Source organism: Simochromis diagramma, unplaced genomic scaffold (assembly GCF_900408965.1).
Source record: "Simochromis diagramma unplaced genomic scaffold, fSimDia1.1 OVJJ01000348.1, whole genome shotgun sequence".
Taxonomy (NCBI): Eukaryota; Metazoa; Chordata; class Actinopteri; order Cichliformes; family Cichlidae; genus Simochromis; species Simochromis diagramma.
Window position 1 is genome coordinate 643,868 of NW_024386755.1, and position 15,481 is coordinate 659,348.

The window sequence follows — 15,481 nt, forward strand, 5'->3', positions numbered from 1 at the left end:
CACACACACACACAAACAAGGAAACAGATGGCCTTGGGACAATTTCCTCACCTTTCTGTCACAAACAGTCTCCATCTCATCACATCCGCAGAAGTTCATTGATTTTAACAAATGTAAGCAAAAAGAAAGAAAAACATCAGAGCCAAATGCTTGAGATTCGCATGCTTACTGTATTTCATCAAAAACAACAAATAAGCCACTCAGGACTTTGATAGCAGCGCCTCAAGAAATGGGTTTCATCATGTAGCAATATCACACCCTAGTGACACTTAATGGTTATGACAACTGAGGAATACTTCAAAAACAAAACTCAGCTAACAAAAAACAAAAAAAAACGAAAAACATTTTATTTTACTAGCACCATTTAAAAATTAATCAGTGAGAAATGGCTGTTAAGAACACAAACTTCTAAAAACTCAATCAGCCTAAACATCAGAAATGTTCAGCACAAAGTCCAAAATAAAGACACAAGAGGAAAATCTCGAAAAGCACGACACTTAAATACACAGATCGGCCTCTGTGCTGTGAGATTGTTATAGATGGACAGCAAAGGGGCAGAGAACAAGAGGGAGGAAATGGAAGATGATGAGCAGGAGAAGGAGGAGGCGGAGGACAGATTATTAACTATTTCTTATCAGCTTCAGACGTGGGTGATAAGGGCTGATCGGGTTATAACGTGATCTGATCAGGACGTTCCTTTCTCCAGCTTCTCCTGGGCAGCTGCCTTTAGCCAGTTAGCCACGTGTTTTTCAATCTCCTGAGAGGTGGAAAGATGAGAAAGAAAGGCAGACATACATTAAGGTTTTTCATGTTTTTAATGCTACAACTGCTTGAGGATTGTTACCACACTATACCGCAAAGCAAAGGTGCTTCCTGTGTTAGTATGTGGTTTAAAAGGCTGGTTTTGATATGGGAAGCCTGCAATGTGTGATTTGCAAGAGTGCAGTAAGCACTTGATTTGTGATTGTGCACCACCAAGCAGCACTTAAGTGGTTGTTTTGTGCACTATGATATATAAATCACAACTAATTTGAGATTTATAGATTATATATCTATATATATGCAGGACAAAATCCACAATACTGTGTAAAAATGCATTCCAGCATTTAACTGACACTTTCACAGTATAGTTTATTGTATCACGAGGCAGTATTTTACAACTCTGACAGTTATTAAAGCTGGAATTACCTCATTTCTCTTTAAAAGAGACAAGGCACGCTCTGGAAATATATGGTGTAAATGCTGCAATGTAATTAACCAGCAATGTGCAGTTGCATGTGTTTGACTAGAGAGTGCATCATCTTTGTTGTTAACTCATATCAGATGTTCTACTTCTAAAGTTTGGAAGTTTAATTTAAGTTCAAAAATAGCTAAAACTTTAGGTAAAATGCACTGATTTGAATTTTACTTTAAAATGTGGGCATTGTGGATTTTGTCCTCTGTTTCTTAGGCTAAAATAACGTCAGGATAGGATCTGTTTACTCTTCAAGCGCACCTCTGTGCTGTTTTAAGACAGACATGGAAAGAGAGGAAATATGCTTTAAAGGATTACAGCACTGACTGGTGTGTGAAGCTGCTCTGAAAAATGCTTTTCAGATTGAAAACTTCTCAGTGAGGCGTGGGTACCTGTCTGGCTTTCGTGAGCGAGCTGCGGTCTGTGACTCTTCTACTCGACATGTCAGCGCAGTGAGCAGTGTCCTTAATGAAAATTGTCTGGGCCTCCTCTCCTTCCTCAGTCCCGTCCTGCACCACCGACAGCGTCTTCCACGGGTCGATTCCTCCTGTGGAAGTGATAAAAAAAAGTCTTCAACAGTCAAGAAAGTGCTGCAGCCCTGCTGGTTATCTAAATATGTAAGAAAAGGCGGTATTCTCTGTCTCGCCTTACTTTTGTATTTTCTCTGTAAATGTGTTGACTTTGTCTGTAGTAAACCCACTCTCACCATTAACATAAAGGATTCTGTGTGTGTGGGGGTTGTCTCCTCCGTAGTAAGTGTTTGTGAAGGCGATGCGAGCAGGCAGGGAATGCTGGGAAATACCAAACAGCGTGGTACAGAGCTTAGTCTGATCCTGCAGGGTCAACATCCCAGAGAAAGGACAAGTGGCGTCCTCACAAGTCTGGTCTACAAACAAGAAAAGAAAAAAATCACGTATGATAAAGAAGTGTTAGTGTGTGTGTGTGTGTGTGTGTGTGTGTGTACATGTCTACATGACTTTGTGAGGACAGAAAATTGGCATGCCACTATACTTGTGGGGGACAACAGTCACTTATGGGGACAAGATGCCACAAGATTGAAGGCATTTTCCAGGCTCAAAATGCTGTTTTAGTGTCAGGGTTACAATTAGGTTATGGTTAGGTTTAGGCTAAGGGTTAGGCATTCATTTTCTGATGGTTAGAGTAAGCAGCTAGGGAAAGCATTATGTTAATTATGTTAATTACGCTAATATATGAAAACAAGTGTGTGTGTGTGTTTGTGTTGTACAGAAGCCAAATTCAGTGCATGTCTGGTAGGTCCACTGTCTCTCTCCTCTTCTGCCGGCATGGACTGACGTGTCCATCAGATCCTTCATTGATTTCTCATAGGAGATGTCCAAACACGGCTCCTTACTGGTGAATCGGTAAATCTGTCAAGTGCAGAAACACATGCAAAGAGACAAGAAAGAAAAGAAACAAAACTAGTAGACAGATGTTGTGGGAGTTGCATAAAGGTAAAGGCATAAAGGAATCACAAATGCTTGCACTGCTTGTTTTTAGCTCTGAGAGGGACAGCAGACATACAGGAAAACGGCTCAGCAGTGACATCTGGTGGCCACATATCGACATGTAAAGGGGGAGAAGGAGCCCGCTCTGTTCTCCATACCTGTGAGAGTTTAACAAGGCGGTTGTAGGCTTCCATCCCATCCTGATATTCCTGGCTGTTGTTGGTCATTATGCCACAGAGCTCATTTATCGACATGAGTACCCCCTCTTCATTGTACTGCACTGCTCCCATGAAAATGTCGGCCAAGCTTTCCATCAGCTCAATCTAAAGTAAAGGAATATGTTATTGTCCAATTGCATAAAAACTGGAAAGAGATGGATACAAATAAAGGAAAGAGATAAAGAGAAAGAAAACAGGATTAAATGAGGAAAAATATCGATTGCCAACTAGGAGACTACGTGGAAATAAGTTGAAAAGTACACTAAGATTTGAAGCCCAGTGTTCAAATAAGAGAGCAAAATGGATTTAGTGAGCAAATTTAATGCTTAAACTAATGAACATACAGTAAATAACTTGTTAACTTTAGATGATAAATACTAAAAAGTGAATGATATTAATGGAAAGTTAAAAGTAATGAATAAATGGTAACAAGAGATTAACATGAAAAGTTGAATCTGTGTACAGTTTGTTAACCAGCCTAAACACTTTGACAGCCCACACGCAGTCAATACAAGTAGGCAAATAATTAAGCCCACTTTATGTATACTACTACTTAAAAAACTCTTTCATTTGACCTGGACTGTGAAAGCAGGGCTAGGTCTAAAAAGAGAGCTTTCCCAGGGATCTGGAGAAGCCATGAACTGCTATGGCCAGCAGTTTAGTGGCCACATTATATTGAATGTGAAAAGTAAAGGAGGCTTGCATCCTCTTTCAGTTCAGGTTTTACATATCGGGGTATTATCAGGACATTATTTGGAAGGGCTGCTTCCTCAGAAAGCTACTTTCTCTTTATCTGTGTGGCAGATCAGATAACGTTTGGTTGAAAATGGGTTATGAAATATGAAAGTGATCCCAAGCACAGCAGCAAATCTACAACAGAATAGTTGAAAAAGCAAATAATCAAAGTGCTGGAATGGACCACTGGTCCAATTGAAATGCTATGGTGGGACCTTAAGAGGGCTGTGCATAAATAAATACCTGCAAACTTCAAACAACTGAATCAACATTGCAAAGAAGAGTGGGCCACACTTCCACCAGAACAATGTGAGAGCTTGATAAAGACATACAGAAAACAGACACTTCAAGTTACTGCTGCTAAAAGTGGTTCTACAAGCTAATAAATCATGGCGTGTGCTCTACACACTGCTTCTGCTTTTTGGGGTTAGCTTTTGTTGTTGCTGTTGTTTTTCATTTCTGTTTTCTGGCCTCAGAAAGGATCATGCTAGTACATACAGAACACCTAATGGCTAACACGGCGGTCCACAAGAAGAACTGTTGACAGTACACGCTTTAAGTTCCAGTTTTTGAACCTCATGTCATGACTCCCATTTTGAGCACCCTCTTCAGTAAAGTCTGGACTCAGTGACCCATAGCTCTTTATTAGGCAGGCAATGTCATGGTCCTGAGTCTGCTGACTCAGTGTTTTGTGTTTCTTTATGCTTTTGTTTATTCTGAGTATGTATTCTGTTATGATTTGTTAGGTTTCTGTTCTGTGCCTGCCCTGGTCCCACTGTCTGCTTGTGAATCTGTCTGTTTAGTTCAGTGTCATGTCTGGTTCTCTGAGTTTCCTGTTTTATTCTGAAGGTCCCCGTCTCATGTGAGTGTGTTCAGTTTACGTTTCTCCTGTCCCGTCAGCTCCGATTTCTCCCAGGTGTGTTGCCCTCCTGTCTCTCTCATCACCAGTCCACTGCCTGCATTTTGGGTCCGTTTCCTCCTTCACCACACGGCTCGCCCCGGCAGCCGTGATAGGCAAATGAATCATTTTGAATTAACCTCCATATTTGTTTACATATATTTAGCAAGAGAGCAACACTCTATACTGGACAAGTACCATATTATGTTTTGCAGTGAAGGTCTCGCAACTACAGCTTTGGCATTTTACCATCAAGTTGAACTTTGCAATAAAATGCAATAATATACCTGACAGTTGTCCTATGTTTATCACAGAAAGACTGTAGACAGGTTTAAAATAAAGCTGTGCTTTCTTTTTCACATGATTGCAAAGGTTCAAACAGCTTATTACCAGCATACAGTGGGAAAAGAAAGTTATCACAAAAAAGTATATATTTAATTTTTTTAAAAAGCAAAAAATGAACAGAACTGCATGAACAAGAGCTTGGTGTCCATCAAAGCATGTCATCACCTGATCATAAGGATCCTTGGGGATTTGACAGCATCCAAAGTCTGAGGCTACCTGGTTGATATTTCCACTCATCAGGGCTTCTTTCACTGCAGCAAACGCTTCACGCACTTTAGACAGACACTGCAGGAAGTGGATGGTGTGAAGTTAACAGACAAAAGTAACAGACTAAAATCTAATCCCTGACACATGATGCACAGATGGTGGCAGACTTCTCACCTTCTCTGAGCCACCAACTGCCTCATTCAACAGGCTCAAGCCAACAACCTGAAATAGAGGAAAGGGCAGATATGTGATTCAAAAGGAAATGAACTTCAGTAGACACCTTAGCTGTTTGGAGGGATGTAGGTACAACAGAGGAACCTAAGGTCAAGTCCTGGTTATGGAGGAACCTTTGTGGTGTACTGACATCAGAAGGGAAAAACTGGACTTGATCACAGTTACTTCTTTGATGGTGAAAAACACATTCAGCCCATAAGAGTCAGCGATGAAAACACAAAGAAATCAATAATAATTAAATGAATGGTGATATTAAATCCTGTGACCATGGTTTGTGTCGTATTACGTTGTTATACTCAGAAAAGTCCAGCTTTGCCTTGACTGGAGCAGAGGAGGCCACAGCTCCATACACCAGATTGGGAAACTGCAGTACAGAGCGAGAGAAGACACACAAAAACAATTAATATATTTCTGTTGAGTTTACATGATTTTTGTAAGACATGAAGATCAATGTTAACAACCCGATAATCTATACATGTCTTTATATCCAAAACTTAACATGTAACATTCCTCTCCACACCGTTACACTACCTAACACATGACTCCGCTTAATATGGTGACTGAGCTTGGTTTAGCTCCTTGCTTTTGCTATACAGGGACTAATGCAGCAGTCAAATCCATACTTGAAAGTGGCTTCATCCTCAGATGTTCTAAAAGTATTTCCTAAAATCTTCTTTACCAAACACCACTTAAAGACTTCATCTTTCTTTGGGAATGAATTCATGGAGAGCTGCATGCAGGCTGTGAAGAGTGGAAGCAGCAATCGATGTACTTCTATATATATGAATATATGCTCCTTCCTGATTTCTTATTTCTTTTGCATATTTCTCACATTTGCAAGTGTCAGATCATCAAAGAAATTCTAATATTAAACAAAGATAACCAGAGTAAATACAAAATTGCAGTTTTGAATATTTATTTATTGGTTAAGTGCTTTTAAGAAGTAGGGTTTTTTTAGTGTATTAAAAGCTATCCAGACCTACATGATCCTCTTTTTAAAAAGTAATTGCCCACTAAAACTAATAACTGGTTGTGCCACCTTTGGCAGCAAGAACTGCAATCAAATGTTTTTGATAACTAATAATATGAGTCTTTCACATCACTTTGGAGGAACTGGAGGATTTTTGAGCATGAACGGCCTCTTTAAGGTCATGCCAAACATCATGAGTCTGGACTTTGACTAGGCCACTCCAAACCCTGACGGCCAGACATTCTCCTTCAGGATTTTCTGGTAAAGTCCAGAATTCATGGTTTGGTGAGCTCCCCCCCCCCTTTTTTTTATTTTTAACCTGAAATCACTATTTAAAATACTGCATTTTGTATGTACTCTGCTTATATTTGGCTAAAATTAAAATTAGTTTGATTATCTAAAATATGCAATTCAACATGTGAAAGATATGTTAAAAAATCTGGAAGTGGGAAACACTTTTTCATAATGTAGTTGATTTTAGTCTTTTTATGGGATTTACTAAAAAAACCCATAGAGGTAGCATAGTAACGTCATGACCTCAGAAAGGGTACTGATTAACTCTTTGTCTAGAAAATCAAGAGAGTAAGAGTAACCACAAATATTCACTTAAAGAATCATCTTCTTTTAGTTTGTGAACTTGAAAATGTAAGTAAAAAAAGCAAGTGATACATTCATATAGTAAGATGAGATTCAGTACTTTCTTATCTCCTCAGGGTATAAACAGAAGAGCATCTATGAATTATTGCCTGTCTACAGTTCTTCGGAAACAAATGACTCACGCTGTGTTTTTCCCTAAACTAGATCTTTCCTGTCAGTATGAAATACAAATATGTTGCTCTGATCTGTTTTTGTAAAATGATATAGAACAAATATCTCAGTCACAGTATCAGGAAGAAGAAGTGTTGTTCCAGAAGAACAGTCAATAAGCTCTAAAATCTTTCTCTGTCTTTTATAGGATTAGTTTTTAAAGATTGTGAGGTGCTGTATTTTAAAGTTTGAAGCCTTATGCATCTTCGAATGCTTCCACATGTAAACCATGTCCTGTACCTTTCCTCTGAACCAGGCTGATAGAGCTCCAGAGTATGAGCCTCCGAAGCTGATCCATGTGTTTCTGTGCGTCAGATTGAAGTTTTGGCTGATGTACTGGTGGAATGCAGCCAGGTCAGCAAGTCTGAATGAAAAGAAACAAATTACAAAAAATAAAGTGCACATGCATCTAAAGAGGTCTGCACAAAAGTCACGAAGACAAATGTAATCAGATAGATGAAACGACAGAGAGATACTTGGAATCAAATGTACAAAATTACATTAGATTTGCCTGACTTACAAATAAAATTACTGATAGTCTATGTCCTAATGAATCCTAAGATAGACAGGTGTGCATTCATATGCAGGAGAAATGCGATGGGAAAGATACACATTTGCATGATGAACACCCACACACACACACACACACACACACACACACACACACACACACACACACACACACACACACACACTGGTAGAGAGTCAGCACTAACGCCTGCTGGCTGCTTAGGTCTGCCAGGTTCTCTGTTTTGAGGCCATCAGGGTTAATGCTGTCACCATAGAAACGATGCTCCAGAGCCAGAAGTAGAGCACCGTGCTCTTCAGCCATGTCACTATGGTGACCTGGGAAAACATGTTCGAAGCAGATAAGATTCATTGTGAAGCAAGCCCTAATATTTTTTTTAGAGATGCAGGTACGGTACACGAGAGGCTTAAAAGTGAGTGTAACTTTAAAAAGTTACAAAGTGTCATGTGTCCAGCTACCATTAAGTGGTAACTAATGACTATTTGCACTATTGATCAATTTTATACAAACAAGATGATGCAGTTTAATAAATAAAAGTTTATAATATTCAATCACATAGAACCACGATGTACTGTAGATACAAAACTATGTTAAATATACACTAACTGGACACAAAATGTAGAAATCTAACAAAAGACATACAGAGACGCATTGATTATAACATGATTCCTAGAAAATATGAATAATTATGAAATTCTAATTAACTGAAATAGCTGCAGCTCTGTGCTTTTTTACGAACTTTGACCTTTACCGAGAAAGATTTAAGGTCTGTAATTAATTTGATTTCAGGTGGAAGTGTGTTTATAGATAACAGGCTTTTACAGAGAATGCTGATCTTCTCCATATTGCTGTGATATTTTACACTTCCTGTTCACTATTCTCCTAACAATTCTTCTTCTCTTTGGTCATTTCTTGAAAGAGGCTCTGGGGCTAGACTGTTTGCACATTTGAAGACTAATTTCAGAAAACACAAATGAATGAACTCTCGATATATATATTTTTTTCATTAAAATATGACAGTGGTGCCATCAGAAAGGCTTTTCATCTATAATCTTCTTGATATATGAATGGTGACGGTGATGATTGAGCCTGTACTGCCATACAATGTGAAAAACAAGAAAATATCAAAATGATAGCGTTGAATTAGCTGTGAAAATAAGTATAATTTCTTGTCAACCATCATTTTGGCATTGTGCTTAGAAAAATCCTAAATGATCTCAACTATTATCAAAATAATGAACTAATGATTTATAAAAACCAACATCTACATGTAGCTAATAGTTATAGCCATTCAAATACAGCCTCCTCCCTGACCTTGCTGGACCTATTAATCACTTTCCTTATTTTCTGTCATAAATGCACTGTGACTGCTGTCTGTGCTCATATTAAACATGGCCGGTGTTTATAAAAATTAGGTCAGTGTATAAGTTGTAGTAATCGCTGTGAGGATAAAGCTCACAGGCTTCAGAATGATCTAAATCCTCAGTATTAGACATTTTTTTCTGTGATTGGATCTGTATGATGTCATAGAGAAGGGATAACTATAATAAAAAGTATGCATTTTATTTATATACACCTTTCAAGACACTCAATGATAAAAGCAATTAAATAACAAAATCACAGTATGGACAAACTGAGAAACTGACTGAATTAAACATCAGTGGTTCATAAAATTAAAATTAGACAGAAAAAGCAAGTTTTAAAAAATTCAGTTTTAAGGCTTGCTTTAAAGATAGGGAGAGAATCAGTGTCGCAAATGTGGAGAAAGTTACAAAGACAAGGGGCCAATCGGCTGAAAGCCCATGGTGGTGAGGCGAGCAGATCAGGAAGATGTTAGAGAACGTGAAGGAGTGGCAATGTGCAGAGTATTAGTGACATGGGATATCATTAATATGACGATCTCTGCAACACACTTTCTGGCTATATGAGTACAGAAGCTCTGCTTACCAGCTTTTCAAGTATTCTGTTTATGTGGGGAAGCCAATCAGAAGAAAGGTTGCTTATAGGAAAAATGGACGAAAAGGGGAAGGGAGGAGGAGTTCAAAGATCTTGCAAAGTGACTCTATTAATATATAATAGGTCTTCTTTAAAGTTTTGTCCTTGTTAAACAACAATCTACGCAATATTAATGATTAGTGACCTACTGTATATTACAAAAATGTTCCACAGGTATATTTTTAGCAGTAAAGTATGATAACAGGTGAATTTAGTATAGAAGCACTGTGTCTGTGTGTTTTAAAATTGTAACCCAGTACCAACATCTACTTTTTCCTATGTCTCCTATACACGATTCTTTGGGGGATTACGGGTACTTACAAAACAAGTTTTAGGGTACAAAAAAGACAAAACACAGATATACTCGCAGATGAGCATCACTTTACGTCCAAAGTTTGATTCTTAATTCATTATGTTGCCAGTTCTTTGAGTGTTTTGAACACTGATTTCATATGCGTGTCTGATCTGTGAAAGGCACAAACAGGTGACGATATGTGCTGTATTTTACACTACCTGTCAGAACATCATACTCAACGAGGGGCCCTTCTCCCCCAATGTAGAGAAACACCGGGCCATCAGGATGCTGCCAGTATGCCTCATTCACAAAGAACCTCTGGAGGACATTGAGAAAAGTACAAGAAGAAAGACATGCTTTATTTATGCTCGCCCAAACCGGCAGCAGTGCACATTCAAGGACTAGCTCTGAGTAATCCTTTACTTGATGCTGGAGTGGGCAAATTTGCACATTGGCAGCCTCAAATGGCTGCAAGAGCTAAATGAGGCCGAACATTTCAGTTCATGCTGTCAGGAAACGCCACCCTGTCGCTCCCTGCTGAATCAGGAGTGATGAAAAAGGTTCATCTAGTCTACATTTCTCTGAATGGACCGCTCACTCTCTGCTTCTTAAGAACCACAGCAACTCAGTTTAGCTCTTATCTCCACAACAAAGTGAAAGCAGCAGGGTTCAGTGGGACGGGACACTTGCTCTGCTGCACGCAGCCTATTTTGCGATTTGAGCTGACAGGGCATCTGTTTTATCAGCGTCACTGCAATCCAAGCAGTCTTCAGAAATATCACACGATGGCATCTTCTCCAGTGCTTTAAATAAATTATGGCCTCCTTTTGGTTCACAGGATCTGACTGATGGAAGAGTTCTCTTATCGTTAACATAGATTTTCAAAGACCTCTCAAACATCAAGCCTTTAATTATCAGCACCATGCACTCGCACTGGAGAGGTCTGTGCCCAGAAGTGAAATGTAAATTTAGAGTCATATTTAAAAAGTAGAAAATGGATATCGTCCATATTTAGCCAAGCCGACATTTGATTCTCTTTGATGCAATGCCTACAGATAAGATAAGACGATATACGGAAATAACATCAAAAACTAACATTTCGTAATATTCTTCATTATCTTTTAAAAAAAATACCTAATAACATAACCACACCATTTCAAATCCAAAATATTAAAAAAGGGGACGAGATGCTCCTAAGGGAGTGACAGGCAGACTCTATCTTTGATCAAACCTCTGGCATGCTCTATTATTTTGTCTGTTTAAATGTCATGCCAAAGTTGGAAGAAGCTCTCTGAGGCCTTCAAAGACAAGCTCGAGCTTATTAGTCTAACAGAGAATAAAAAATGATTTCTAAATTTCAAACAAAGCAAACAAAACTTGAAGTTGGTCTGGACTTGGACTGGCTGCTTCAGCAAATTCAGCGCGAGAAAAGACAACCTGAAATAGAAATTCTCAAGAACCACAAAATATTATCAGAGAACCTGTAAATAGCTCTTGCAAATGGTGATACCTAAAAATGCAAATTTTACACATACAAAGCAGGCGTTATGAAATGATGTGCTCTGAAGGGAAATGTGTTTGCTGCATACTAAAAATAGCATTTTGGGAGAAGAACCAACTATGAAGCACTGTGGTGGAAATGTTCTTCTGCATCAAGTCAACGAGTGCTTGAAATAACAAGATCGTTTATTTGAAGGTTTGAGCCGAACCTTTTGTAATGATAAAGATTCTAAACACGCTGCCAAATTCAGTGAAAAACTCAGATGTGAATCCAAGTGGGAATCAAAGATGTCAAAAAAGTCATTACAAAACACCTGTAAGAAGTTATTTTTGCTAGAGCAATAGCAAAATTTCCTTTTCCCACATATGATTATTTTATATATTTTTCAGTTACATAAAAGTTTTGTTGTTTTTTTAAAAAAAAACCTCATTAAGTCTTTTTCTTTTAACTGCCTTTAAGTGAATAACCTTTACGTGCAGGCAGGGGTGTGAAGCATTAAAGCATTGCTCAGCGTTCCTCTACCTGAGGGAAGGTGTTGCTATTTTGTTTGTTGAAATGGTCCAGGGGCTGGACAATCCAACCCTCCTTCACGTGGTGGAGAGGCTGATGAAGACTGACTGTGAGCTTCAGGAGAAGCTGCTTGTTTTTCTGAAGCTGGTTGTCACGTGCACGCCTCTTGATCATCCTCAGAATCTGTCCTGTTAGCAAAAAACAACAAACAAAAAAACATAGGACAGAAAAACAACTGTGAAACTGCTTAAATTAATGAATCTAAACTTGAATAGTTTGTAATCTAAATCATAAGCTAAACATAATTTATGCAAAATAATGGAGAACTTGGCACCGTCTTAGCTCTGTTGGCCAGATTAGTGATATGAACAGGTGAACCATATTTTGTTATATCTAAACAACTGATTGATCCTCATGTGACTGAAGATGATGAATGAATCCAAATTTGTCTGTCATGGACTGCCCAGCGTGGGATCATCTTGACAGAGAACAGAACAAAAGGCAGAAACATCCAAAAAAGAGCTTTGAATGACATTCAAGAAGTCTGGAGAAATATTCCTGAAGACTATTTAAAGAAATTACAAAAAAGTTTGACCAAGAGGGTTCAAGCTGTGTTGAAGAATAAATTCAAAGAATTGTAAAAAACCCTGTTTTTGCCTTATATACTATATTGTATACATTTTAAACATTTTAATAAGCAGTTATTTCTTAATTCCCTAGGAAATTATGAAGCAATAAGGAATTGGTCAAGGCCTGTGCACAGTACTTTATATCAAGATCTAAAGTATCACATTTAGTGGAATTTTCATTAACTCACCAGAATAAACAAAGTTTAAAAGTAGCAGAGGAAGGAGACAGCGCAATGTTAAGAAATTCATCTTAAATGCTATATCCACTCTGTAACACACAAGACGTCACTCTATGGGTCCCATATATAGTCCCTGAAGGGCTCCTGTGTGTGTGACTGTGTGTGTGTGTGTGTGTGTGTGTGTGTGTGTGTGTGTGTGTGTGTGTGTGTGTGTGTGTGTGTGTGTGTGTGTGTGTGCACTAATAAAAACTGCTCAGCAGAAATGAGCATCAGCCTCGTCCTGTAATTAGACCTCTCTGCTTTGTAACAGCTTTTTTCTGAATGGTTGAGTTACAGAGGGCAGTTTTCAACTTTTTGCGGCTTCCTAATTGGGAGTAGTGAGAGAGACTATCCTATGTCCACACAGAGGCTAAGTTCATATCTATCTATCTATCTATCTATCTATCTATCTATCTATCTATCTATCTATCTATCTATTAAAACATACAATCCAAATATTATGGAATGACACCATTACATTCAGGATGTGTACAATGTTGATATATCTGCCAATGCAAACTACTCACCAAGAGGTAGTGAGACTCTTACCTGTGCGTAACTGTTAAGTAGTTATGAACTACTTAAAGTTATTTCTCCTTTCCTGCAATATACCTAAAGTATAATTCAAATTACTTACAGTATAATTATTTCTTCTTCGCACTAAAAACTTGAATCATTACTAGTGTATCTATCAGTAAATATTTGTAGGTAAATACAAATTATACTTTAATTTTAGAACAAATACTATATTATATTATAGTTCTACCAGAATTTCAAATTAAGTCTAATAGATTTTGTATTACAGTCTTTTCTGTTAAAACCTTTTTTTATTTGGTTGTCATGTCTGCCTCGCAGAGCTGTCTCATTGCAGACAGCAGCAGCAGTGACAGCAATTGCAATGTTCAAGTCAGCCAGTGTGGCAGCAGACGTGGTAAAATTATGAGCACAGAGCTGAATGCTAGTCATGTTAGCCAACTCTACTTTGGTTGCGTGAACTTTAGCAGAGAGGTTCTGGTTCAAACATCACAGTGGAATCTTTTGTTTTTGTGTTTGTTTTCTCAACCCCCCCCCCCCCCCAAAAAAAAAAACAACCCTCCAAAACAAGAGAAGAAATCAGGCCCAAGAGGAAAAGGCACTGCTAACTCTGTGCAGAACGACCATCTGCGTTATCTTCGGTATCACTTGCAGACATCTCTATGTCTTGCAATTTGCTCTAAGTGAGCGCTGATGAAACCCACGTACATGGCAAGCAGTGGCATGTTTCACAGGTTCATAATGTCAGGCTGGTTTTATCACCGTGCTAGTTGTTGCTCTGGTTAAGGTTATCTTCCATTCAGATCAATGCAGAGGACACATTTGCATGGCTTGTTTTACATTATCAGCATTCCAGAAGAGAGTAGAACACAATAGAGAGGCACATTTAAGGCTATAAAGTATATAAAAAGCCCCAGCTGCAAGTTTAGAAACAAGTTTACTGCATTAAAAGTGGACAATAAGACAATATGTTTACAACTTATTTTTGCTGTGCCCAAGAGATGCTTAGGGATCTCAGAGCAAATATCACCGGGGAGCTGGTTTGGTAACTCCTTTACGGACAGGGACTCCGGTTGGAGAGTAGGGCACAGAGAGTTCAGTCTCACATAGATTTTAATAATGTGTACTGTAGCCTAATACCAGATCAGTTGCATGGTAAATAGTTTACAGTGCTTTCCAAAAGAATGAAGAAAAAATAAATATTATATTGGTGGTCAACAGAGCCTGTTTATTACTGAAAAACACAAGTGCAACACTGAAACCTGCCATGATTAGCAGAACAACAGTAAATCAAATTGAATGCCTATATTCAATTAATATGACACCCTTAAAACAGGAATACATAAAGGATGTAAGCAATATTACCAACAAATATAATATTTTCTCCTCATAATCTAAACTAGCAGACCTATTAATAAAAAATCTTGTACTTGTATTGTATCTTGTATTATCAAATATTTGGAAATTTACTTTTAGCTAGCATGAACACACAAGATTGGAATTTGCTATTCCTTATCATCCATAGAAAATATGCATAATAGCATCAATCCTTGATGTAAAAATGTACCATCATAAGAACACAAAATATCATTGAGTATTAAGAACAAACAGGAAATCTTACTAGCCATTACAGAGCACTAAAATTACAATAATAACATTGAAAAGTGAAACACAGACTCTCTGACAAGTTGATATTGTATGTGGTCACTTTTGGATGGTAAACCCTCATATTTGCAGGGTCCTCTAGCAAATACAGTATTTGCACATTAAACAGATTTGTGCCACTGATCCAAAAAACACTAATTTTATTTTAAAAAAAATATGAAAGTTGTATAAATGTTAGTTGACCACTAAATAACGGCTATAAGTATAACTCCCAATGTGTAAATATTACACAGTGCTGGCCATCCATTCATTCTGTGGACACTCTTTGGACTTTTAAAGAACATGGGAGTCACATGTCACAACATGTCTATATTTTGCATAGATTAGGGATGTAACAAAAACGAATTATTTATAATATTATTTTATTATAACCATGTCATAACCGTGTGAGTGGTTTTGTAAACTACGTCAGATCTTATAAAAGCTGATGTGTAATAAGATATTACATTACAAAATGATTTTATCGAAAGAAAACTGCATGATTAATTTGC

At 37.9% G+C, this 15,481-nt stretch overlaps 1 protein-coding gene across 2 annotated transcripts in view; it reads right to left on the bottom strand.

Annotated features, from left to right (window-relative positions):
- LOC120729090 (thymus-specific serine protease) overlaps window positions 1–15,481 on the bottom strand; it is a 26,543-nt gene continuing 11,062 nt past the window's right edge. Inside the window, exons 2-12 of one of the 2 annotated variants that reach the window (XM_040024532.1) lie at window positions 11,957–12,132; window positions 10,152–10,251; window positions 7,831–7,960; window positions 7,355–7,478; window positions 5,624–5,701; window positions 5,278–5,325; window positions 5,062–5,181; window positions 2,859–3,023; window positions 1,941–2,622; window positions 1,627–1,781; window positions 1–757 (exon numbers count right to left, since the gene is read on the bottom strand). In XM_040024532.1, coding sequence (XP_039880466.1) covers window positions 2,434–2,622; window positions 2,859–3,023; window positions 5,062–5,181; window positions 5,278–5,325; window positions 5,624–5,701; window positions 7,355–7,478; window positions 7,831–7,960; window positions 10,152–10,251; window positions 11,957–12,118 — 1,116 coding nt within the window. In that variant the 5' untranslated portion in view covers window positions 12,119–12,132 and the 3' untranslated portion in view covers window positions 1–757; window positions 1,627–1,781; window positions 1,941–2,433. Of the gene's footprint in view, window positions 758–1,626; window positions 1,782–1,885; window positions 2,623–2,858; window positions 3,024–5,061; window positions 5,182–5,277; window positions 5,326–5,623; window positions 5,702–7,354; window positions 7,479–7,830; window positions 7,961–10,151; window positions 10,252–11,956; window positions 12,133–15,481 lie in introns of both variants that reach the window. The other variant, XM_040024541.1, reaches the window with a different exon arrangement.